Source organism: Xyrauchen texanus, chromosome 30 (assembly GCF_025860055.1).
Source record: "Xyrauchen texanus isolate HMW12.3.18 chromosome 30, RBS_HiC_50CHRs, whole genome shotgun sequence".
Classification (NCBI taxonomy): domain Eukaryota; kingdom Metazoa; phylum Chordata; class Actinopteri; order Cypriniformes; family Catostomidae; genus Xyrauchen; species Xyrauchen texanus.
Genome location: NC_068305.1, coordinates 1,344,575 through 1,371,384, shown reverse-complemented (window position 1 = coordinate 1,371,384; position 26,810 = coordinate 1,344,575). Strand labels below are relative to the sequence as shown.

General features: G+C 41.3%; 1 protein-coding gene across 1 annotated transcript; it reads left to right on the top strand.

Annotated features, from left to right (window-relative positions):
* Window positions 1-1,083: 1,083 nt before the first annotated feature.
* On the top strand, window positions 1,084-26,108 carry LOC127624225 (transmembrane protein 200A-like). The gene is made up of 2 exons (XM_052098951.1): window positions 1,084-1,568; window positions 24,132-26,108. Exons 1-2 carry the CDS (start codon window positions 1,563-1,565, stop codon window positions 25,638-25,640), a joined length of 1,515 nt encoding a protein of 504 aa, XP_051954911.1. The 5' UTR covers window positions 1,084-1,562; the 3' UTR covers window positions 25,641-26,108.
* The last annotated feature ends 702 nt before the right edge of the window (window positions 26,109-26,810 follow it).

Genomic DNA, 26,810 nt, shown 5'->3' with positions numbered 1-26,810 from the left:
GGACATGTACAGTCAGGTCCATAAATATTGGGACATTGACACAATTCATTTGAAATGAAACGAACAAGATGTGCTTTAACTGCAGGTCCCTTAAAAAGTGGGAGGCACATATACAAACTGTTGTAATTCCTACACCGTTCACCTGATTTGGATGTAAATACCCTCAAATTAAAGCTGAAAGTCTGCAGTTAAAGCACATCTTGTTCGTTTCATTTCAAATCCATTGTGGTGGTGTATAGAGCCAAAAAGATTAGAATTGTGTCGATGTCCCAATATGTATGGACCTGACTGTATGTGTGCTATCTGGGAAGAAACCGAAAGAACCTTGAGCGGTGTGGGTGGGGGTAAGTTAGGGGGCATCAGAGGTCAATTTGGGTGGAGTTGCATTTGCAGTAGTGAGTGGCATCTCTGCGTAGCTTACCTCTCTATTTCAGGAAGACACATAGAGAAAATTATGTAAAATAAAAGTAGTTTTTTTCTCTAACAGGGGTCGTTAGTGAGTGAGTGAGAGAGAGAGAGATTATGTATACATGTGTGTGTGTGTGTGTGAGAGAGAGAATGTAACCTATGAACTCAGCTAAGCACAGCATAAACACAGGAAACCAGAGTGATGCTGACATTTTTAGATAAAGGGTTTTTGTAAATTAACTCTTTTCACTGTCATATGACAAAGAAAATCTGTTTTGGTTATCCAAGGAAGCTCCGTTAACGCAATGTTTTAAAAGCTTTACTCTCAGAATAGAATGCAATTGTAAATTAATTTCCCGAAGCTTAAATACCAGCATATATACATATAAAAAGTGCTTAAATGTTTTTTTTTTACATTTTGAAATATAGCTTAAATAAATAAAAAAAATATATATGGAATAAAAATATAAACTGTAAATATAATATATACAAAGCAAGCAAGTGGTCAGTGTTATTGTACTTTAGCATTCGGTGTGTGCTTGGATTATTTTAATCCTACACTAATTAATTATTCAAATTCGCACACTGTCTCTCTCTGTCAATGTGCGTCATCTGGAACGGCGTCACGTGGGAGTACAAAGGCAGTGTTCGTGACGCGCTCTGGTAGGTGGGAAGGATTCGCGTCTGAGGCGAACATTCGATATTTATTAGTTTTGGAAATACTGCCACTAAATACGAGTGACTTTTGCTTTTTATCGACACTAACTCATATGTCTGATCAATGTTTTGAAATATCCGAATGTAACCATGGATATATCTGGTCTTTGAACTATTTATTATGGATTTGTGGACGAGGAAATACATGCAAGACGCTGAACTGAGGTGATTTTTGAGATAGAATGAAAGAAAGAAATTGAAAGAAAGAGGACTTCTTTCCGCTGGGTTGAGATGGAGAGGATGCGCGCGCTCGGATGGAAGTTTTCTCACAGAGCTCCTCATCGACTGAATTATGACATAAACAATCCAAAGCATCTTATAAAGCCAAGTATGAAATACATTTATAAAATCATCCTCTTCAGTGGAGTGGAAATATGATGATGAGAGCGAGATCTACCTGTGCGTAATGGACACACAACATTAGGAGGAGGATACATATGCAGGTGTGTGTGTGGTGTGTATTATCAGTAAAACACAAGTGTCAAGGCTAATCATGCACTGAATGTTAAATCTGTAAGATATATTTAAATCTGTTGACGAGGGATCATTTTATTTTACACAAATATATGTTTATTTACATTTCTATTGGTTGTTCTGTCTATATGCATGATATGAAAGGGCAAATGTTCGGCAGGTTTGTTAAAGGTCAGTATATCTCCATCAGAGAGGAGCAGAGGAAAACAACACGATAATTAGAGTACATTTGATCGATATGGTCGGGCTGAAGAGGACTTTATTACTTCTGCCACGCACGCACGCACGCACACACATGCGCGCGCGCGTTGTTGGTGCAGCTATCCTTATGAGGACTCTCCATAGACATACTGATTTTTATACTGTACGAACTATAGATTCTATACCCTACCCCTATACCTAACCCTCACAACAAACTTTCTGCATTTTTACATTTTCAAAAAATATAATTTAGTATGTTTTCATTTGAATTATGGGGACACTAGAAATGTCCTCATAAACCACATTTATAGCATAATACCCTTGTAATTACCAGTATATAACCTAAAAAATGTCCTCATAAACCACCCGCACTCACTCACTCACTCACTCACTCTCATACACTCACAAATGTAGTGTTTCCATGTTTTATGGGGACTTTCCATAGACATAATGGTTTATATACTGTACAAACTTTATATTCTATCCCCTAAACCTAACCCTACCCCTAAACCTAACACTCACAGAAAACTTTCTGCAATTTTACATTTTCAAAAAACATAATTTACGGTAGTATTATTTATAAGCTGTTTTCCTCATGGGGACTGACAAATTGTTCACACAACGTCAAAAATGTTGGGTTTTTCTATCCTTACAAAGTGATAAATACACGTTCACACACTAACACACACACACACACTCACTTATACACACACATACTCACATACTCACACACACACAAACACTCACACACATAAACACATACTCACACACATGCTCACACACACACACACATAAACACATACACACACAAACACACACACTCATGTTGTGTTTCCATGTTTTATGAGGACTTTCCATAGACATAATGATTTTTATACTGAACAAACTTTATATTCTATCCCCTAAACCTAACCCTACCCCTAAACCTAACCGACAAATTGTCCCCACAACGTCAACAATTTGGGGTTTTCTATCCTTATGGGGACATTTGGTCCCAACAAAGTGATAAATACACACACACACGCACGCACACACACATACACACACTGATCCTTCTACAGCAGGTGATCATGGGTAGTCATATGCTGTGTATTCATACAAGAATCTCTTCACTATTAATTCGGCGTATCAAAACTAAAAACAACTACACAAATATAACTACAAATGTATTTTAAAGTTATGTTCACCTGAATCTGTTCTTTCACTCAAAAAAGGATTTTTGCTGCTTACTCATTTTACTTAATTAAAACAAACGAAAGTAACACAATTTTGTAAACTTGATTCCATTGCGTTCTATTCATTTATATTAGTAAAATGACATTTTCTTTAATCTATTTGAGTTTGGATGGCTTGAAAACTTTTTGTGGTGTTAATGCAGCATTGATATAGCTGGACGGGGAATTTCCATTTACCAGCATGCTTTGTGTGGGACTGAATTGGGAACAAATATTCAAATTAAGTGTTAGGGGAAGTGACCCATTTAAAGGTGGGTGTACACATGCGAGCTCCCGACAGTGTGAGAGACTGCGTGGAAATCGTTTGTGCTCGTGTGGTCACGGCTCGCATTGTGTGAGAGGAATTACGAGCGGAGCCGAGTGGCTTACGAGCAGCTCATGACCTCCCAATAATTTTTAAAACTATCTAAAAAATGAATTTGTGAGGTGTGTGCACGGTTGAACGAGCCGATTTGGCGATTTACCTGAAGTTGACCAATCAGGAGAATGTGTTAAACATGATCAATGGAAACTGAGTGTTCATGAAGCTTTTACACATTTGGAGAATGGTCGTGTTAAAACTGTGTTTTCCCATATTATTCAGGACCACATCACTGGGAATGATTCTACAGAAATGCCATGCAGTTCTCTGCTCTTCAAACAAATCATTTGCCATATGGGTTACGCTAGAAAACAATCTTTATCAAGTTTAACATTTCCATCATGGTCTGTTTTTATTCATCATACTTGCATTCATTTCAGTTCTAGGGCTTAATTTAGGGGGATATAGCATCTGTTATAATTGTATATGCACACAATAGTGAATATGTGATGGAAGATTTATTTAACTCTCCAAATGCGAGTCTATTGAAACAAAGGACTTCTAGGATGAAAGTTCTTCCTGTCAATCAACTGCTGCACTAAAACAAGATTTTTAAACTTTGCTGTGTGTGGCTTTAAAGTGCATTTACATGGACAAGTCCTCACGGGTCTTCTTCAGAATGTCTGCTATCAACATGTAAGCAGTGACACAGATGAGGAGTAGCAGTCTACATCTAAAGCTGAATAATACAGATAGTCAACTTCACTAAAATAACTCAAAATTCTGCACTAAATATCATGTTAACGGTGTGCAAATTTTATGCACTTTCTTTTTAATCTTGTACATTTTGTGCACTTTATTATCATGCAGTAACTGGCAGCAGCAACACACTGACATTATAATTGATGTATGCAGTCATGAAATCACACAACCTCCCTTCGAAATCTCAATCTGTCAATGTTGAAGAGCATTTGTAATAAGTATCCTTTTTTTAATCTGCAGATGAGTTTTCAGCTAATGCAGCACCTGGCCATGTCAGTCACAATTTTTATTTCTAAATCGCAAGCTTTGAGGAATAAAGCAATGTCCTCCTTAAGTCTTATAATGATAAATACCACGAAGATTAATGTGATTGCTCCAGAATTCACCAGGTTGTAAAGTCGTGTTGTGTATGATTGCAACTGTACGATTATCAGTTAAACTGTGCAGGGGCTCACAACCTACCGAGTGTGATAACTCGCACCGTGTACGCCCGGATTAAGCCCACCCAAAATTTTGTTAAATCAAAGATTAATCTCTCATCTAAACACTCATGTTATGTTTTGTGATAAACTGACAAAATTAAATTACTTTATTTAACTGCAAATATGAAAAAGTGGAGTGTGCTTATTAGGAACATGTGTCCCATTTCAGCCCACATGTGTTCTTAATAAGCCCACTATGCTTTTAAACATGTAAATGCTTCACCTTTTACTAAATTAAATTCGATTTAGACCCCAGACATCAACACCAGTTAATTGAATATTTATTTTTTGAATCCTGCAAGCTTTAATCACATTGGTGTCTGCCTATTCATTTTTCTTCCTGCAGTGAAAACAAAATCTGTATGTAGCGTTGACGAGGAGTTCAGTTTAATATGAAGTTCAAAGGGTTATTAGGAACAATAGGGGTCAGTGGAAAAATAAAATAATTATTCTGCTTTTAAGCTTTGAGGAAACAGGCTTTTCAAAGGCACTGCTCCTTATAAACCCAAATGAAAATAATGTTATATTTCTGGATTATAATTACAGACAGAGCACTCAATCTTGTTTGAGCTCAAACTTCTTAAATATTTTCATCTAATGTGTTTATCAGCTGTTTTTATTGATTTATTTTCTTTTACTGTAGGCTATCTATTTTTGTCTCACATGTCATGCACTAGCACCAGATACTCATCAAATCCATCTTTTCAAATACAAGGTATTGCTGTTAAATACAAAGAAAATAAATAATATCAAGTTGCATTTGGCTTATTAATCTCGCCTGATTTGTTCATCTGACTCAAGAAAAAAAGCTTTTTTTGAGTTCATCAAAAACAGTGACGTTTTTGAGCAAATTCCATAATGGCCACCAAACAGCTGGAGCACATGGTCCCAAATAACTCAAGAACGAAAAATTTTATTGCTTCCAAAATAGGACTTAAATATTGATCTGTTTCTCACCAACACCTATCATATCATTTCTGAAAACATGGATTACTTTTAAGATGTCTTTTTTTATTTGCTTTTTGGAGCTTCAACATTCTTGCCATCATTCACTTGCATTGTATGGACCTACAGAGCTGAAATATCCTTCTAAAAATCTTTGTGTTCTGCAGAAGAAAGAAAGTCATATATTTCCGGGTATCTAATCATGTGACAATAAAACTTAAAACCTTGTGACTGTGTGTGCAGTTTAAAAAAATATTATAATTTTGTCATATTATTATATATCGGTGTTTTGATATATTTATGAAAATGCACATTCAGGTCAATGGACACAAAGATTCAATTCCTACATACTTGACACATTTACAGTGCATCCGGAAAATATTCAGAGCGCTTCACTTTTTCCACATTTTGTTATGTTACAGCCTTATTCCAAAATTGATCAAATTAATTTTTCCTCAAAATTCTACAAACAATACCCCATAATGACAATGTGAAAGAAGTTTGTTTGAAATCTTTGCAAATTTATAAAAAAAAAAAAAAACGAAAAAAAAAAATCACATGTACATAAGGATTCATAGCCATAGCCATGACACTCAAAATTGAGCTCAGGTGCATCCTGTTTCCACTGATCATCCTTGAGATGTTTCTACAACTCAAGGAGAAACCTGTGTCCACCTGTGGTAAATTCAATTGATTGGACATGATTTGGAAAGGAACACACCTGTCTATATAAGGTCCCGCAGTTAACAGTGCATGTCAGAGAACAAACCAAGCCTTGAAGTCCAAGGAATTGTCTGTAGACCTCCGAGACAGGATTGTATTGAGGCACAGATCTAGGGAAGGGTACAGAAAAATTTCTGCAGCATTGAAGGTCCCAATGAGCACAGTGGCCTCCATCATCCGTAAATGGAAGAAGTTTGGAACCACTAGGACTCTTCCTAGAGCTGGCCGCCTGGCCAAACTGAGCTATCGGGGAGAAGGGCCTTAGTCAGGGAGATGACCAAGAACCCGATGGTCACTCTGACAGAGCTCCAGCGTATCTCTGTGGAGAGAGGAGAACCTTCCAGAAGAACAACCATCTCTGCAGCACTCCACCAATCAGGCCTGTATGGTAGAGTGGCCAGACGGAAGCCACTCCTCAGTAAAAGGCACATGAAACCCCGCCTGGAGTTTGCCAAAAGGCACCTGAAGGACTCTCAGTCCATGAGAAACAAAATTCTCTGGTCTGATGAAACAAAGATTGAACTCTTTGGCCTGAATGGCAAGCGTCATGTCTGGAGGAAACCAGGCACCGTTCATCACCTGGCCAATACCATCCCTACACTGAAGCATGGTGGTGGCAGGAACTGGGAGACTAGTCAGGATCGAGGGAAAGATGAATGCAGCAATGTACAGAGAGATCCTTGATGAAAACCTGCTCCAGAGTGCTCTGGACCTCAGACTGGGGCGAAGGTTCATCTTCCAACAGGACAACGTCCCTAAGCACACAGCCAATATAACAATGGATTGGCTATGGGACAACTCTGTGAATGTCCTTGAGTGGCCCAGCCAGAGTCCAGACTTGAAACCCGATTGAACATCTCTGGAGAGATCTGAAAATGGCTGTGCACCGACACTCCCCATCCAACCTGATGGAGCTTGAGAGGTCCTGCAGAGAAGAATGGGAGAAACTGCCCAAAAACAGGTGTGCCAAGCTTGTAGCATCATACACAAAAAGACTTGAGCCTGTAATTGATGCCAAAGGTGCTTCAACAAAGTTATTGAGCAAAGGCTGTGAATACTTATATACATGTGATTTGCAACGATTTCAAACTAACTTCTTTCAGGTTGTCATTATGGGGTATTGTTTGTAGAATTTTGAGGAAAATTATTAATTTAATCCAATTTGGAATAAGGCTGTAACATAACAAAATGTGGAAAAAGTGAAGTGCTGTGAATACTGTCCGGATGCACTGTATACTAGATTTTCAAAAGATTTCTAATTTTTATCATCTTTTATAAACCTTATTATTATTATTTCACTGAATTTTAAACAAAAATTTTGGAGTAGACTAGTCAACTAGTCAGAAACCCTCAGAAAATATTGAACTTGACCTGCATTCACCGATTCAACATTAGTGAATGGAGGCATTTTATTGAAAGCAATTGAATGAAAAGTTCAGGACCAAAAGCGCAATCCTTATAGCCTGTTCTGAATTCACTAAGTAAAAGTTACTTAACATATTAAAACAGCTAGGACATTGTTGAATAATTGAAAATAATGAAAAATAATTAACAGGAAAGATAAATCTACAAAAGAAAAAATATGCTGAACAGTTGTGGGTATTTCACAACATATATTAGCCTATGATCTAATATGACAGCTGTTCGGTAAAGAACATTAACCAATAACAGTTACAATGTACAAAATAAATAGATAGAAAAAAATTGTTCTGTGAGAAATATACAATAAACCAAATGTATTAAACTTGACGTGCACACAGAATAAAATATATTTTAACCTGTTCAGCAGTCGGCAAATCATTGAAAATAGCCTTCTTAATCTGCAGGGTAAAAAATTGCATACCTAGCTAAAAATAGGCTATTTAATCAAAAGCTTACATTTTTGATGAGCAAAATTATCATATCAACATGGTCCGGTTAAAGACTGGACATGACTTACCTGAGGCAATTATTCTTATTCCTGCACTTGAAAAATCCTGCTCGGTGGATGACTTGCAAGAATGCACAGATTGAAAGAAGACTCAAATGTGAAAACATCCATAGCGACTTGAATGTTTCGGAAATCTGCTTCCCGCACCACCACCGAACAGATTTCATAGCTACTTTGCTCATCTTGCAAGAGGACATTTTTCAAAATTAGGAGGGAAGAAGCTTGAGGTGAAATTAAGCTTTGTATCCATCTGCACCTCTTTTTTTACTTTTTTTTTTTTTATATTGACGACTAGTAATTCCAATGTCAAATATAGCTGCAAGCAGCAATGCGATTCCTCCTCAAAATGGCAAATCATTAAAAATGTATCATTAGAGGGTTAGAGTTAACCCTCCCAATGGAGGAATCCAAAAAACATGTCTTTCTGTCTGAATCCTAAACTAAAAACTTTACAGGAAAATCCATCATGCCGGAACTTATGGATACTTGAGGCTTTTTTGTTCCCAATGAGAAATGAGGTATGTACATTAAGTTTCAGAAGAATTGGATAAATGGGGTGGAAATATCATCACTTTGAAAATAGGACATTTGGGCATGGATTGTAGCACCCCCTAAGGGAGAATGTGGGCCAATCTTGGTGTGGGGTTTCCTGTTGGCCTGTAGTATCAATGTACCAAATTAGAACATTTTTGACCAGAAAATGGGAATTTTGGGCATGGCCTGTAGCACCCCCTAAGGACAAATGTTGGCCATTCTTTGCGCAGTACTTCAGAGTGATGTCATCTTGAAGCATGTTAGGTTTGAAAAACCATCAGTCAAAATTTGATTTATTGACACATATATATTGATAAAATGTGGAAATTTACGTAAACATGCCCCTTTCAGCCATTTTGTATTGTATTCATTTTTGCTAATAACGATTTGAAAGACATCAATTCTACACATGTGTACCAAATGTCAAGTCAATTGGAGCTACGGTTCAGGAGAAGAAGAGTTTTGTATGTTTTCCTAAATTTTCATTGAACAGGAAAATCCATCATGGCAGAAGTTATGGGTCCTTGAGGCTTTTTTTGTTCCCCATTAGAAATGGGGAATGTACACCAAGTTTTAGAAGAATTGAACAAATGGGGTGGAATGCCATCACTTTGAAAATATTTTTTTTGGGCGTGGCCTGTTTGGTTATAAAGAGTTTATTTCATTAATTTTTTCACGGTTTGGCGGCTGATAAACATGAAGTACACGAATGAGTGCTGTTGAGCAGTTTTCTGACAGACGTTCCAAAAACATGTTCATTATTTTGAATAATCTTCACAGTAACACATCTGTGGGTAATTTTGCTTCATTTTAATATAAATGTTGTTATATTTTATCACTGTACAATATGGTTCTATTCATTAACATTAATAAATACATTCCTATATTTACTGTACATTATCACATTGAGAATAAATGTATTCATCCAAAAGCTGAAAAATGTGTCTTTCAGAGGCTTTATATGGAGTTATGATGAAAATAAGATCAAACTGTTCTGAGACCAGTGCAGACAAACAGCACACTGATGGTTAAGTCATGCACTAAATAGGGAACAAGGGAGCATCCTATAGCTCTCTATGCAGTTACTGTAAGTGCATTCACTCCTAAAATCTGATGAAAAGTTCAGTTTCAGGCTGCAGATGATGTTTGGATCATGGGACAATGATCATCAGTACATAGATTCACCATTTATAATGGATCATTTTATTTGAACATGGTTGACAGTGATTGGATGATGCTGGATATTACTTTCAATCTGAATAAATTATTCAACTTTACAGAAAATCAGCTGTAATGTCTGTAACATCTCAAAAACATGAATCAACACTCCTGGACACATAATAAAATATTTGATGGAAAAAATCTGACTTTCTATAGCTTGATATTAGTTAAAATTTCACAACTTTGTCATGCAGTTCACATATGTGGACAGATTTTTAGGAGAACTATTTGCTCTATAATTTATGTATTTTTTTATTTATTTATTGTTGCTTGTTTATTGCACATAGTGTTCACTCTTGGGTCTCAGGAGGTTAATGAAAAGTCCTGAATATATAAAATCAAGTCCACTGAAACTTTCAACATAGCAAATCTATTTGATTTAAAATGTATTTGTTATATGACTGGTGACTCTGGTTCCCCGAACATCGGCATGAAATCAGGATTGACCCTATTTACTTTCTTGTCTTTTTGTGAACGATAAACACGTTACTCTAAAGTAACAAAATGTCTGTCTTAAAAAATGGTCATCAAAATGTAATAAATTGCTCCCCACTGAAATGATTTTATTTTTTAACCCCTCCCCTTCAACCACCTTTCATCAATCCAATCCTGATTGATGAAACCAGGGAAGCCATACTTTTTCTTCTTGTTGAATATCCTGTTTCACTTGGAAATATGTCACTTTGCAAGTAAAATGGGTTAATGCTATAAATGTGATACACTTCCTCCCTTACTCCCTGAACCAGCTTGGAACTTTTTGGCGTCCCACTAGCCAATTTTCTGTTGATTTTTTGTTGTAAGCTTCGAGAATTGGTGGGAGTCAGTTCACATGGCCACGTGAAATAAAAGAAATATAAAAAAGAAGTGACAGAAAAATCTGTGTTTTAATGAATGTACATTTTCTTAAAGAAGCTATGCATTTACATGTACAGTACTTCCAATGGCACATGCTGAAGGAACAAATACAAAATCTCACACTTCACAGAGTAAAGTCCCTCCATGAACTGCATCCTAATTCAGTACACAGTACGTGACAGGGAAACCGACAGAAATTAAAGAGGCAGTTAGTCACCCCTCCTCAATTCTTAATCAGTGAGTGTAACCAAAGTCCTTTGAGGCAAGTCAGTTCACTTGGCGGGCGTGTTTGGAATGCTCTCGAGTAAACAAGCAGCATAAAAGTGCAGCTCCTATCTACTTGAATGGGAAAAGGTAGTTGGTCAAATTACGATCAATGTCACATATTTCAAATCAGCAGTAAAATCTGACAGCAATGGTCTCATAAATTGTGCTTCTTTAGCTCAGATCATATAAAAAAAAATAAAAAAATTCCTGGCTTGTATAGCTAATGCGAATGCACGTTCTCAAGTTGATTGATTGTCCCACTTTACTGAAAAGACCCATGCTTAACCAAATAAAATCTGCTTAAGTAGGAGAGATGTTTATAACAAGTTATTCTGAATGTCTTTTAGCAGTCTGTGGAACAGATGTTTGAAGCTGCTCAAAAACACATCTAGTTAGTAATGGCTCATTGAGAGTTAAAGCATTCTTTAGAGGGAAATGCCTGTTTGCAGACTGTAGCAGGCAACAGATGAATGTTCTTTATTATCTCATAAAGTTTGTTTACATATTCTCCACCTCCTCTATCTTGAAGCTTCCAACTCTTTGAACATTTTTATTTTCGTGGCTTTGTTGCCTTCTAGTGGAACAATAATGTTTTGTATGGTGCAATGTACTGCACTGTTTGCCTAGTATTATATATACATCAACATTCATCACTGGTTCAACATGCTTCATTCTATAGGGTTATGAACAAAAAAAAAACGCACTGAGGCCTGCCAAATACAGGGTCTTAATCTATTTTAGGCAATACATATTAGTGTTGTCACAGTACCAAAGTAGTCTGTACCAGTGAAATTTCACGGTACTCGATACCATTTTCGGTACCAAAGCAAAACACAAAAACAGGATACTGAACACTTGTTAACAAAGTCTACAAAACATTAGCAGCAGAACTAAGAACAGAAATATGCCATTGAGCAACACTTTAATTTAAATATATTAATTTTTAATTATAACAAAACTGAACAATGTATGCTTTAAGTATTTTTGAACACTTATATAAGATTTGCTTCAACTTTTGCTTTAAGTTTTTACCAAGTACTAAAAAAAACAACTAAATAAACAAACATACAATAGAATTAATAAAAACAATTTCCAAACTAATGTGCAAAGTGCTCTCATATTAATAAAGCTGCATATTGCTAATTTTCTTCACGATAATAAATCCACAGTGACATAAATTATGATTAAATAAGTCGCGAGCAACCGCGTTCTAATCGAGCTGCATTAAGCGTCCGCACTCAAGGGATGAGCGTCCCGTGACAGAGTCTCTCTCAGCCGGTGCAGTTTCAATCTCTCCCCCTTATGCTGCGTTCACACCGGACGCGAATAGCGCGTCAAGTTATACGCTTGACCACTTTGAATCCATTCGCGCGTCAAGAGCGAAATTGACGCACGTAAAAAACAAAAAGTTTGAAGCGAAATTTACGCGCGTGACACAAAAGTGAAATGTGTAATTATATATATATATATATATATGCACGTGTAAAAAATATACCCATAAATATTTTGCAACGTCTTTATACACATTACAGGAGTAATACAACACAGGACAAAACATCAATATTTTTTTAAATATAAAAAATTCAATAAAACTGTAAACCCTCGCTCTGAGTTTGCATGTTTTGATGTCCACATGTTCTTGTTCAAGAAATGACAGTGACTGTAGCATTTCTATCGTAAAGAAGTGGACAAATATTAAAGATTAATTTGTATTTACAACTTACCAGGTTTCCCAATCTCCTCACTGACCCTCTTCCAAGCGAGGTCCTTTTTGTTCCTGTCTCTGTAAAAATATGAAGTGGAATCGTACAATTCTGGGTGACTGCTTACAGCAAGAATTAATTTTTCCTCCGTAAGTTAGCTGTCAGTGATATTGGAATGAAAGATTCCGAGCGGGAGTTTACGTCACTTTACCTCCTGAGTGACAGCAGGCAGCTAGGCTCCTGATTGGTTAACGCGGCGCGAATTGACGCGAAAGTTCAGATTTTTCAACTCGGGCGGCAGACGCGAATTCGCGTCAAACGCGTGAATGCACAAAATGCACCATTCGCGCGTAACGCGCGTAACGTGCCAGACGCTCAATTCGCGCCATTCGCGCGAACTTGACGCGCGAATGAGGCGTATTCGCGTCTACCGCGCCGCGCTCTACGCCTCATTCGCGCCGCAGGAATTTTTTACGCGTAACGCGTCTTTGCATTGACTTAACATTGAAATCACTCGCGCCTGACGCGCTATTCGCGTCCGGTGTGAACGCAGAGTTAGCTCGGGACATTTGCGCAACTCATAGAAGAGGCACCGACCACACAGAGAAATGCCAGTTTCTTAGTTTATAGTTATTAACATGACCTGCTTCTGTATTATTTGAACTTTAATAAAGCTATAACGCATTAAATATAACTGCATTTAAGATGTAATGCATGTTTCCTTTAAAGAGCACACAACGAGACTGCTTCTGAATGTACTTTTTTTTTTTTTTTTATAATTCCGTAATACTTTGGGATCTACATAAGATGAAGCTGTAAAAGTTTGAGTGCATCTGGACTGTGATCTGTTTAATTCTTCCTCTCCTCTGTCAGGCGTGAACTGCAGTGCTGCTCTCACGCTTCATCATTACAGTTTAATTTGATTTCATGTTAAATGAGATCAAACGATTATTAGACAACGGAAAATTTTCTCAACAATTTTTTATTTTTGACGCTGTCGATAATGTCGACTAAACATTTCAGCCCTAATGCAAATGATAATATGCTTTTAAACTCACCTGCTTTATTTGCTTGAATAAATCCGGGTGTCTGTCTTTATTAAGTTTGATGTGTTTCCTCCCGTCGTCGGAAAATTGGGAAAGCAGCGTTTACAAATAGGCTTTTGCTGATCTATGATGTTTCCCTTTTCATCAGCCTCAAATCCAAAGAATTTCCAAACCTGGCTTTTTCCACTTTTCTTTTTGACAAGATTCAGTTGAGACTCCACAGAAGCTTTGCTTGTCGCCATCCTTTGCTTGTTGTGAGCATTCGAAAGTTCCCAACTCTGCATGGGAACCGGGTAAACTCGGTACTCCGGTACCATCAGAAATTCTGGTAACGTAAAAACATTTTTGTTTGAGTACCGACTTGGTACCAGAGTACCGGTATTTTTGACAACACTAATACCTATTTAGATTGTTGGTTAAAATTGAGTTGCGCACAGACTTGGATATGAAACTAATATGTACACTGATATGAGTCAATACTGAAAACCAAAAGTGGAAAACACAGTACAAGTACAGTACTTAGATGGACTGATGGAGTGAAACCTTAAAGGTTGAAAGATTTTTAATCAACATTCTGATCAGTCATTTCCATCTGAACATTGTGATTGGCCCAAGGCAGTCTTCTTACGTTAGCACATCTTGACCTCATACATGCTCGGACCGGCAATCTACAGATTTGTTCTCACACAGCATCAAAACTAAACTTTTCCTCGGTTTCCTTGAGCCTCGGTTACCTCTTATCTTTGAGAAAAGGCCAATGAGAATTGGCAAACAACATTTTCATGCCCCTCCCCCGGACATACGTGTATAAAAGGAGGGAAGTGTGCGTCTGTTCAGACGAAAGTAAGGTCCCGGCCATTTCAGCAGCTAGTACAGTGTTGTGGCAAGAGGGAGACAACATCGTTCCCTCCATCAGGGAACGGAGGTAACGACAGTAGCCAAGACGTTCCCCTTCTGTCACTCACTCGACATTGTGTCGATGTAGTGACACTAAAGGTACCCATCTAAAAATGCTACAACACTGATCCGTGTTACGTGGACTGCTGATGTAGGTGTAAGCAAGCTTCTACTTCCCCAACACCCCAAAGACATCATGTAGCGATGTAACTAGCATGGGAGCAGGTCGCGCCAGCCGTGGCCTTTTCTCGCTCTATGTTTATGTTTATTGGGGAAGGTGTTCTTTTCCTATCCTATTCTTTCAGGGGGGAAAGACCCCACGGAGACCACATCCTGCCCAGCAGGGGAGGTTAACATGTGGCAAATACGTCACATGGGCTTACCAGCCACATATGGAAGTGGCGCAGTGGTAGGTCCTGCCATGACGATGAGGAGCTCTCTACAAACACAGCGGCCAGGGGCAGATGGAACTCTGCCCAAGGGAGACGCGGGTCCGCCGACAGGGGGACCGTACCACGTAAAATACATCACACCTTTGTAGCACCTGTTCGAGTACAGGCAACCTGGTGCCTGCAGTGGGTCTGGCGGCGAACTCCTCTGCTGAATTTGGTGTGTTATGTATTGGATACTCAAATTTCATTTTGCCACAGACTCTGTATTTAAATGAGGGAGCAGTCATTAATTAGGGAATAAGTACATAAAGAATTGGGTCCTGGCCAATGTTAGGATAGGCAGATGGGTTATTCTTATGGGATGGAAGTCGGCTGTGAGCCATAGGTGTCCGAAACCTGGTCTATGTTTTGTGTTGCATTGCAATACTGATACAGTATGTTTCACTCATTTACTTGATAATTAAGCAACTATCATGACTTTGTACAAAGTGAGAAAAGGTAAAAAACATATTGCTGATCTTATATTGTTCAACATGGACCAGTGTAGCTGGCAAAATTCCTATTAGATGGGCAGTGTGGTGGCCTTTGAGGAGATCTCAATTTCATTTGATTCCACATTTTCTGTTATGTCAAGTTGTTTTATGGAATGAAAAAATATTGTTAAGAAATAAGTTAGAACGGAAGTCTTGTATAGAGAATATACACAAACACGAACATTTTTAATAACTGCAACATAACATAATCTATGCTATTTATTAAATCTGATGTAAACAATACAATTTTCAAATAAAAATGTATCATCAGAAAAGAGTTTTAATGACTTCAGCCTATTATGCAAACTTCTGACTTCAACTTTATATATATATATATATATATATATATATATATATATATATATATATATATATATATATATACATATATATATTTATACACTGTATATGTGTATATATAGATATATACAATTTCTCAACAGCTTTAAATGCACCTCATCCATTTTATAACAACCAAATGCTTCCCTCAACATGAGTGCAGCAATGTCAAAAAGTAATATATTGGAATGTCACTGAGTGCATTTACAAGTACTTAAAACACGTAAAACGACACAGTTTCAAGGATTGTCATGCAAATCAATGAACCGAAAATGCAAAAACGTTGAATAAGCTGAAAGAACGCTAGTAAATGCATTTACATGCAAAGAGAAATCAGGTTAACAAGCAAAAGTCTAGTTGTGCCAATCAGGTTTTGAGTAAATGTTTATGACTTTTTCTCTGTCAAAAGAGCAGTTTTATTTACATGATTACATAATGTAATAATATACACTAAATAATTATACTTGCATATCGTTGGCTCATTAAACATGATCAATATAAGATTGTGCATGTAATCACAATCACTGTCTTTGTATACAGTACTTTTACAACAGGGTATTTGTGTCTTTTTCTACATAGTGGCTCTTCTCAACCAATATTTTAATTTGTGATAATAGATATTAACATTGAGGTCCCAGAGCATACACACAATGGACAACGAGGGATATAAACATCTCAGTTCAACCGCTCTATCCTAATGTCAGACTTGTGAAGGCATATGAGAAACGACAATGTGTTTGCTGTGAGATTAGCAATTAGCCATCTTGGTAAATTGATATTTAATGTCTCTTGTAGATTTGCAAAAATAATTACCATGCTGGATTTAAATATTGTTCTTTGTTGTCCTCACATACTTGGCTGCCCTTTGGATGCCAAATTCACATTGCCAGACTGTGTCTTGTCCACTGGCAGTTACTCTTGGTGAATGCTTCAGTGTTTTATTTATAGAATAAACATTTCTGAGGGTAATTTAATCATTCATTTTAAACTAGCATTTACAGAGGCAGAGGGAGCAACACAGCGAGAGGCCCTGTTGGTCTGTATCAGGGGTCAGGAACCTTTTTTAACTTAGGAGCCCATTTAAACATTTTTGGTTGATGCATTTTTTCACAAACAAATAATTTACTATTTTTAAAAACAGTGTTTTTCAATCAAATAAAATGTTTATATTGCCCACAGACTACTACTAAAAATATATATATATATAACATTTTTTTATAGGTGTCACGAACACGGGTGAAGGCGCCTCCTCCTCTAGCCTCCGGAGATCGCATTCACCCAAATACTAATTACTCACCTCAGCTGTTGCTCATTACCCCACTCTATTTAATCACGCCAGTTTGTTCCCTCCTTGCGAAGTCTTGTTTAGCCCCAGCGACAATTCCAAGCGTTATTTAGTTATCTCTCTGGCTTTCCTGTGTACCGACCTAGTTTCTCTCCGTTCCTGTTTGTTTGCCGCCTGCCCTTGTACTTTAGTCCGCCTACTACGCCTGTCTGCTGCCTGCCCCGATCATTAGCCTGTCCCTGATTACGCGTCAGCCTCTCCGCCTAACTCCGTTTGCCTGTCCCAGACCATTGCCTGTACGACCTGAGCTTGCCTTGTCAATAAAGCTGCACATGGATCCAAACCAGCCTGAGTCTTCATTACAGAAGACTTCGCCACCCCACGATCCAGCGGCGATCACCCGCCTATCGGAGGAACTCTCTGCGCAGGCTAACCAGCTCTCCGCGCAACAGCTCCAGCTCGGACGCCTCGCTTCAGCCATCGAGGAGATAATGCGCACCGTACAGGCAGCACTCCAACCCACGCCGGCTTCCGCGGCCGCACCCGCGGCTCCTCAAGCAGCCAGCCCGGTGTCAGTCGGCGATTCGCTTCCCCAAGCAACCGCCCCACGACTCGCCTTCCCAGAAAAGTTCGATGGCACACCCTCGAAATGCAAGGGCTTCGTTATGCAGTGCACCATTTTCCTAACACAACAACCGGCCGTATACCCGACAGATCAGAGCAAAATTCTCTTTGTCAGCTCCGTTCTAACGGGCCGCGCTCTCGACTGGGCGACCGCAGTTTGGCACAGTCAGGGTTTCACTCAGTTCTCCTTTGACTCGTTCATGCGAAGCCTGATCGACGTCTTCGATCACCCTGAAAGTGGCAAGAGCGCGGGTGAGCAACTTCTGGCTCTTCGCCAGGGAAATCGCACTGCGGCGGATTACGCACTCACCTTCCGCACCCTCGCAACACAAACCGGCTGGCTTGAGTGCACCCTGAAGCTTCTCTTCCGTCAGGGACTGAACGTGGACCTGCAATCTGAGCTGGCCTGTCGCGATGAGGGGACCACCTTGGAGCAGTTCATCTCGCTGGCTATCCGAGTCGACAACCTCATCCGCTCCCGACGACCAGCCAAGTGGCTCCCACAGTCCGCTCCGACACCCCAGCACCAAGCGGCTCCAGAACCCATGCAATTAGACCGCGCCCACCTCACTCCGGAGGAGAGAGAACGCCGCCTTACCAACCGCCTTTGTCTTTACTGTGGCCAGGCCGGTCATGTCCGCTCCACCTGCCCAACGCGTCCCGCCTGAACGACAACAACCAGGGGTGAGTTTATTACTTTCCTCCACTCTACCCAGTTCCAGCCTAAAAGTTCCCATTTCACTCTACACCCAATCATATAGCTTACATGTCCACGCTATGATCGATTCTGGTGCGGCTGGTAATTTCATTGATGAGGGCTTTTGCAAGAAACATGGTATTCCCTTAACTGTGTGTGAACCTCCCTTGGCAGTGGCGGCACTAGACGGACGACCCCTGGGTACCGGTAAAGTGTGCAACACCACTACCGACATCCGCCTGCAGGTAGGAGTGCTGCACACCGAAACCATCCGTTTGCACCTCGTCACCTCTCCTCACCACCCGGTAATCCTCGGCCTCCCCTGGCTCCGTCTTCATGACCCTCAAATCTCCTGGCGGCACAATCAAATCACACAGTGGGGAACTGACTGCCCGGCGAGGTGCCTGAAAACAATCCACCCCTTAACCGTGGGAACCACCAACGTCCAAAAGGCTCCTGATGACTCCGCTCAGATACCCCCCATGTACGCAGACCTGAGCGAGGCCTTCAGCAAGGCCAAGGCCTCCCAACTGCCTCCTCACCGACCTAGCGATTGTGCCATCGATCTCAAACCCGGAGCCACACCACCCCAAGGCCGAATCTTTCCCCTGTCTGAACCCGAGTCCTTGGCCATGAGGTCCTACATCGAGGAGGAACTGGCCAAGGGGTTCATCCGCCCTCCACGCCCCGGCAGCTGCCGGATTCTTCTTCGTAGGTAAGAAGGACGGCTCCCTTCGCCCGTGTATCGACTACCGCGGCCTCAATGACGCCACCATAAAATTCAGATACCCCTGCCACTGCGTGCCCGCTGCTTTGGAGCAACTAAGAAACGCAAAGATCTACACCAAGCTGGACCTACGCTCCGCCTACAACCTGGTACGTATTCGGGAGGGAGACGAGTGGAAGACTGCCTTCTCCACCACCTCTGGCCATAATGAATATCTGGTGATGCTGTTCGGTTTGTCTAACAGTCCTTCGGTGTTCCAGTCCTTTGTCAATGACGTGTTCAGAGACCTGCTCAACCATTGCCTCATCGTTTACATCGATGACATACTAATCTACTCCGACTCCCTCGAGGAACACATCAAACATGTCCGAACCGTCCTCAAACGCCTCATTCAGCACCAGCTGTACGCTAAGGCCGAGAAGTGCGAATTCCACCTGAAGTCGGTAGCCTTCCTGGGGTATATCATCAGCCCAGAAGGAGTGGCCATGGATGACCGCAAAGTACGAGCTATCCTGGAATGGCCTCAGCCCGCCACAGTCAGGGGGCTCCAACGCTTCCTGGGGTTCGCGAACTTCTACCGCCGGTTCATCCGGAACTTCAGCACAGTCGCTTCCCCTCTTACCGCCATGCTGAAGAAAGGTGGAAACAAACTTCACTGGCCAGCTGAAGCCTTCCAGGCCTTCACCCTACTCAAGACACGCTTCACCACTGCGCCCATCCTGCACCATCCCAATCCTGATCTCCCCTTCGTGGTAGAGGTGGACGCCTCGAACACTGGAATCGGCGCCATCCTCTCCCAACGCCAAGGAGACCCACCTAAGCTGTTTCCCTGCGCCTACTACTCCCGCAAACTCACTTCTGCCGAGCAAAATTACGATGTCGGTAACCGGGAGCTTCTGGCCATAAAGGCAGCCCTGGAAGAATGGCGTCACTGGCTGGAAGGGGCCAGGCAACCATTCCAGGTCTTGACGGACCACCGAAATCTTGAGTACCTCCGCCCTGCCAAAAGGCTCAACCCCAGACAGGCCCGATGGGCTCTCTTCTTCACTCGTTTCGACTTCAACATCTCCTATCTCCCGGGTTCCAAGAACACCAAGGCCGACTCCCTCTCACGCCAGCACGAGACCACAGCCCAAAGCCAAACCGCCAAACCCATCGTACCGCCCGAGCTCTTCCTTGCCCCCGTCCAGTGGGATCTCATGTCCGACATTTCCCAGGCTCAAACCTCAGTTCCACCTCCTCCCGAATGCCCTGCGGGTCGGACCTTCGTACCCCCCAGCCTCCGGGAGAGAGTACTCAGCTGGGTGCACGACTCCTCTTGTTCCGGCCACCCTGGAATCACTGCTACCACCCGCCTCCTGAGTAACCGCTTTTGGTGGGGGACCCTACCCGAGGATACCGCAGACTTCGTCAAGAGGTGCCCAGCCTGCAACCTAGCTAAGCCCTCTAAGCAACCACCGGCCGGCCTGCTACAACCTCTCCCCATTCCGCGATCGCCCTTGGTCACATATCGCCGTGGACTTCGTAACCGACCTACCCAACTCCCAGGGGCACACCACCATCCTCACGGTCGTAGATCGCTTCAGCAAGGCTTGCCGCTTGATACCCCTACCCAAGCTCCCCACTGCCCTCGAGACCGCTGAACACCTGTTCCAGTTCGTGTTCCGCTTTTACGGTCTGCCCAAAGAAATTGTCTCAGACCGGGGAACCCAGTTCACCTCCAGGGTCTGGAAGGCTTTCTGCCGACTCCTTAACATCAACCTCTGCCTCACCTCCGGTTACCACCCCCAGTCCAATGGCCAGACAGAAAGACTCAACCAAGAAATTGTCAGGTTCCTGCGCACCTACTGTCACAACAACCAGCGGGACTGGAGTAGATTCCTTCCATGGGCTGAGTATGCCCAGAACTCCTTGACCAAACCGTCCACCAAACTAACCCCCTTCCAGTGCATCCTGGGGTACCAGCCCCCTCTCTTCCCTTGGTCCGGAGAACCTTCGGAGGTGCCCGCCGTTAACGACTGGCTGCAGCGCAGCGAAGCAGTCTGGGACCAGGCCCACGTCCACTTACAGCGGGCCGTGGACCGCACTAAGTCACAAGCCGACCGCCACCGCCGTCCCGGACCCAACTACGCCCCAGGCCAATGGGTTTGGCTCTCAACCCGAGACCTCCGCCTCCGCCAGCCCAGCAGAAAACTCGGGCCTAGGTATGTTGGTCCCTTTAGAATCCAAAGAAAAATTAACCCTGTTACCTTCCGTCTCGATCTCCCCACTAATTACCGTATCTCTCCCTCTTTTCATGTCTCCCTATTGAAACTGGCCGACGACCCGGGGGCCGAAGAGGAGGCCACTCTCAGACCCCCTCCCCTGATCGTGGGCGGAGAGGAGGCCTTCCTGGTGCGAAGGCTGCTCGACTCCAGGCGCCTCCGAGGTCAGATGCAGTACCTGGTTGACTGGGAGGGGTACGGCCCGGAAGAAAGGTCCTGGGTCAGCACCAACGACATCCTCGACCCAAACCTCATAACAGAGTACCATCAGTCCAACCCGGAGAGACCGGCCCCTCGACCTCGGGGGAGACCTCGGCGAGGATCGCACCTTCGCGTCAGGAGCCGCTCACAGGAGGGGGGCTCTGTCACGAACACGGGTGAAGGCGCCTCCTCCTCTAGCCTCCGGAGATCGCATTCACCCGAATACTAATTACTCACCTCAGCTGTTGCTCATTACCCCACTCTATTTAATCACGCCAGTTTGTTCCCTCCTTGCAAAGTCTTGTTTAGCCCCAGCGACAATTCCAAGCGTTATTTAGTTATCTCTCTGGCTTTCCTGTGTACCGACCTAGTTTTTCTCCGTTCCTGTTTGTTTGCCGCCTGCCCTTGTACTTTAGTCCGCCTACTACGTCTGTCTGCTGCCTGCCCCGATCATTAGCCTGTCCCTGATTACGCGTCAGCCTCTCCGCCTAACTCCGTTTGCCTGTCCCAGACCATTGCCTGTACGACCTGAGCTTGCCTTGTCAATAAAGCTGCACATGGATCCAAACCAGCCTGAGTCTTCATTACAATAGGTAACATGTTGCAATATGGAATTGAGTACACGTGTGTGTGTGCGGGTCTCATTTTACAATTGTTCATGAAAAAGTTTACTTCCCTTTTGGGCTGGGCGATATGTAAAAAATATTTTAAGGATAATTGCCTTTAAAATATTGTGCTATCCAATTACATCGTCAACCCCCCTGTCAAGGGTCAGTGAATATTTTTGCTTTATTGATTTTGCTTTAAAAATTACAGTAATTTATTGAAACATGAAAAACTTAAACAAAATACATTTCTAAATTCAAATAGATCTATAAACAAACGAAAAGCAATTAAAATATAAAAATAATTAAAATAATGAAGTGATTAAAAAAATCCAATTTAACCACCTCCCCAAATCCAAACATTTACAGTCTCCAACGGCCCAATTTGCCATCACGCAAGCATCCATCAATGGCAACATTTGATAAATGACTAATAGCCTACAAATTTAGAACTAAAGACAATTATAAATGTAAAGATAATTATAATAATCATCATAATAAATAAGCCTATTAAATTCCCTTGTGTTCCAAAATAATGCTGCCAAATGTGTGTTCTTATTGAATTTGTGTTTGTATTGTGTTTTAGTAATAAAGCTTCTGCTGCCTAAAGAAAAGAAAATATAATGTGAACTTGTCTTGAATTACTTTATGATTTAATCCCTTTCATCTTTGTTTCTTTAATACAAAGATATATATTACTGAACCAGCAAAACTGCTCCCACCTGTTGTGGGTAGATGAGCAAAATTACTCACGCATGAATTGCCTGCATTTGAACAAGGAGCTCGCAAACTGGATTAAGCCTCGTCACATTTGCAATTTGGTGGGTGCTATTTCACACCTGAGCGCACATAAAACATAACAAACGTTCATAAAATCGCTCGTAGAAAATGCTCTTAAAAGCTAAGATCAATAGTTATTGGGAAACAAGGCCCAGAACTATACGAATGTGCGTGTTTTGGAGAAGCGCTTTCATTGCACACGTGAATAGCAGAGCTCACTGCACACATATAAAATCAGACACGCATCAGCAGCTTTTCTTTGGTCTGTTCTTAAAAATATAATCACACGTTTCTTCAAACGCGCATCTTTGTGTCTAATTTCTTGTAATATATCACTCAGAGAAGTCTTACAGGTCACCTTTCACAGTGGCTGGTACATCAGCAAAATCCTCCATATAAAAAATTTGCATTTGTCTGGTGTTCATTTCAAACCTTGTTCACCAGGAGTAGGCTATACGAAAAATTCGGAAGAAAGAACAGTGTCATTGACTTCAAGCTTTGCAATCGCATCCACGCTTTCTGCAGGAAAATTATCTCTAGAAAGTTTTAAACGATCATGTGTTGGTGAATGGAGAGAAACACGGCGAGCCACTTGATTTTTAGCAAAGAGCCACATGTAGCTCGTGAGCCATAGGTTTACGAACCCTGATCTATGTTTTGTGTTGCATTGCAATACTGATACAGTATGTTTCACTAATTTTCTGTACAAAGTGAGAAAAGGTAAAAAACATAATGCTGATATGTAAAAGCACATTTCATCTAATCTTATACTGTTCAACATGGACCAGTGTAGCTGGCAAACTTCCTATTAGAATGAAAAATATTGGGAAGTTTCCCAAATTTTTCCCCCTCAGGTTAATATGCCCCTAACGCCTCAAGTAGGATTGATAGAGAAATCAAAGAAAAGACTCTTTAAACATGGCTGAAGCCTCCAGATTGCTTATATGTTTGTTTGTTTTTTTGTTTGTTCGTTTGTTTTGCAGGCTTGTTTTGCCGTAGCAATGATTGCAACAGGAGGGGTGATCACAGGGCTCGCTGCATTGAAAAGACAAGACTCCATTCGCACTCAGTATCATCTACCAATCCAGAGCCCCACCCCTGCACCTGAGAAGAAACATGCTAAGCGTAAAACTCGAGCTGATGTGGTGGTAGTGAGGGGGAAGATCAGACTGTATTCCGCTTCTGGGTTTTTTCTGGTTTTGGGAGTGCTGATCCTCATGGCAGGTATTGCGATGGCTGTTTTAGGATACTGGCCGCACAAGGACCACCAGAAGGCACCAGAAAGCAAGCTCTCCATGAATGATACAAAGTTTGGGCGAGGGCAGATGGGCTCCATGGCACAATTTTTTGAGCAGCACCTGCATTCGGAGAAGATGAAAATGTTCGGTCCTTTCACCATGGGAATTGGGATTTTTATATTTATCTGCGCCAATGCCATCCTTCATGAGAACAGAGACCGTGAGACCAAGATTATACACATGAGGGACATGTACTCGACCGTCATAGACATTCACAGCATGCGGTTTAAGGAGCAGAAATGTACGAATGGGGCCTACGTGGGTACCTATGCAGACTCAGAGATTCGTTCCTTCAGTCAAGACAGTCATTTTGACTCACGGCTCGCAGCTAACACATTAATGTCCTTCTCTGATCTAGACAGTGACCTCCAATTCTCCCACAGAACCAGCTCTGAGGATGAGGAGGGTCTAATGAATGAGGCAAAAGGTGGATTAAGCCTGTTGTCACCTACCTACAAGGACCGAACTGAATCATTCTTTGGGTTCCAGTCTGAGAGCCGTCGTCAGTGGGAGGGTAAGAGTGGTGCACTGAAGAAATGTCAAACGCGGTCCATCGTTTCCTCCTCCATCAGCGCCTTCACGTTGCCTGTCATCAAACTCAACAACTGTGTCATCGATGAGCCTGAAATTGATAGCATCACGGAGGACTTGGAGCTGAACAGGGATCACTCCAGACCTCTTTCGATGGAATCTTTAACAGTCCCTGTTCCTGTCGTCGCCAAAGCTTTCAAACCTCACGGTGCCCAGCTGCTCCGGAGCAACTCGGCTACAGAATCCCCTAGCTCCACATTTTCCCATTCCTCACTGTCTGCTGGATCCACCAGCGGTAGATTCCTGTCACCTGGAGCTGCTCGTAAAGAATTTGGTTCCAATAACTCCCTCCACGTGTTGTCAGCACATTCCAAATCTCTGGATTTAGAGAGAGGGCCCACAAGGCTGACTGTCCAGCCTGAACAAAGGAAACACCCTAGCTGGCCTAGACTGGACCGCAGTAATAGTAAAGGATACACTAAACTGGAGAACAAAGAGGACCCTATGGACAGGCTAATAGTGCCCCCAATGGCCATGAAGAAGGACTACACTAAAAAGGAGAAACTTCTCATGATCTCCAGGTCTCACAATAACTTGAGCTTTGAGCATGATGAGTTTATAAGCAGTAGTCTGAAGAGAGGCACCTCAGAGACCAGATTTTAAAATCGAATTAGTTTCAAGGCTGCAATAGCCACACATAAGGCACACATATATGTTCACACAATGGCTTTTGGTTTTCAAGATCTGGTTGCAATACAGGATAAAGTAATTGCTGTTTTTAAATAACAATCTTTGAACACAGAGCTCAGGCAGTTGGCAGATTAGTAAACTGTCATTGCGCAGGAAATACAAAAAGTGACCGGTATTGATAAATAAAAGTATGGGTAAATAGCAAGTGATTCAATAAACAAAAGGTTGATTAAACCTGTTGAAATGTGTTTGTATTGTCTTTGTTAATGTTCAGACATCACCTATTGTCTGTTTTGAGTGCAGTCTGTGTGTTGTACAAGAGCTGTTAGTTATTTTACTATGGGGGCTTTAAATAATGTATTGTTTAAAACACACACTGCTATTTTTGAAGAGAACTTATCAATGTATAATTTATCAGTTTCTCAGAATAAAGATAACCTTTCCAGATAATGTTGTCCTGCTGTGTTTTTATTCCCAACTTTGTCAAACACTGTTTAATCATTCAAATTATTTTCAAGAATTTAAATTCTTCATTCTTATTATATAATTATGTTATTAGATCATTGTAATCATAAAATTTTTGCTTTTTACTTTTAACTCTGTCTCATATTGACGGTTTAATGTTTTGGTCTAGTTATCACATGCAACATTACGTTATTAGCTCTAAATTCATTCTTTTATTATACTTAATTGTTTTCATAAGGTAATAGAATAGAAGTAAAAGTGTCTGGCGAGAACTGAGCAGCTCTCATGTGTTTAGCTGGGATAGGTTTGGAGTATTATGGAAAGTGCTGCCAAATTCTGCTCCCAGTCAGAGAAGATCCATCTGGATGAATATTACCAGTCAGGGTGTGACTGACAACTCACTTCATCCTGTTTCCATGGAAATAATAATAATTAAAAAAAGATGCTCCATAGTGCAGTATGGCAATAATCTCCATGATACAGCCATTCATTTCAAGTTATAACAATACACACACAAGTTGTTAGGAATGCCAATAATACAACCTGATCTCATGAAAATATGAGTTGGCTATTTCATATAAATTTGTACGATTTCATCACATGCAAATGCCCGGATGTCTAATGTGGAAGTTAGCGTGAGTTCTGTGCACGAGGCATTAAGGACATGCTTATTAATAT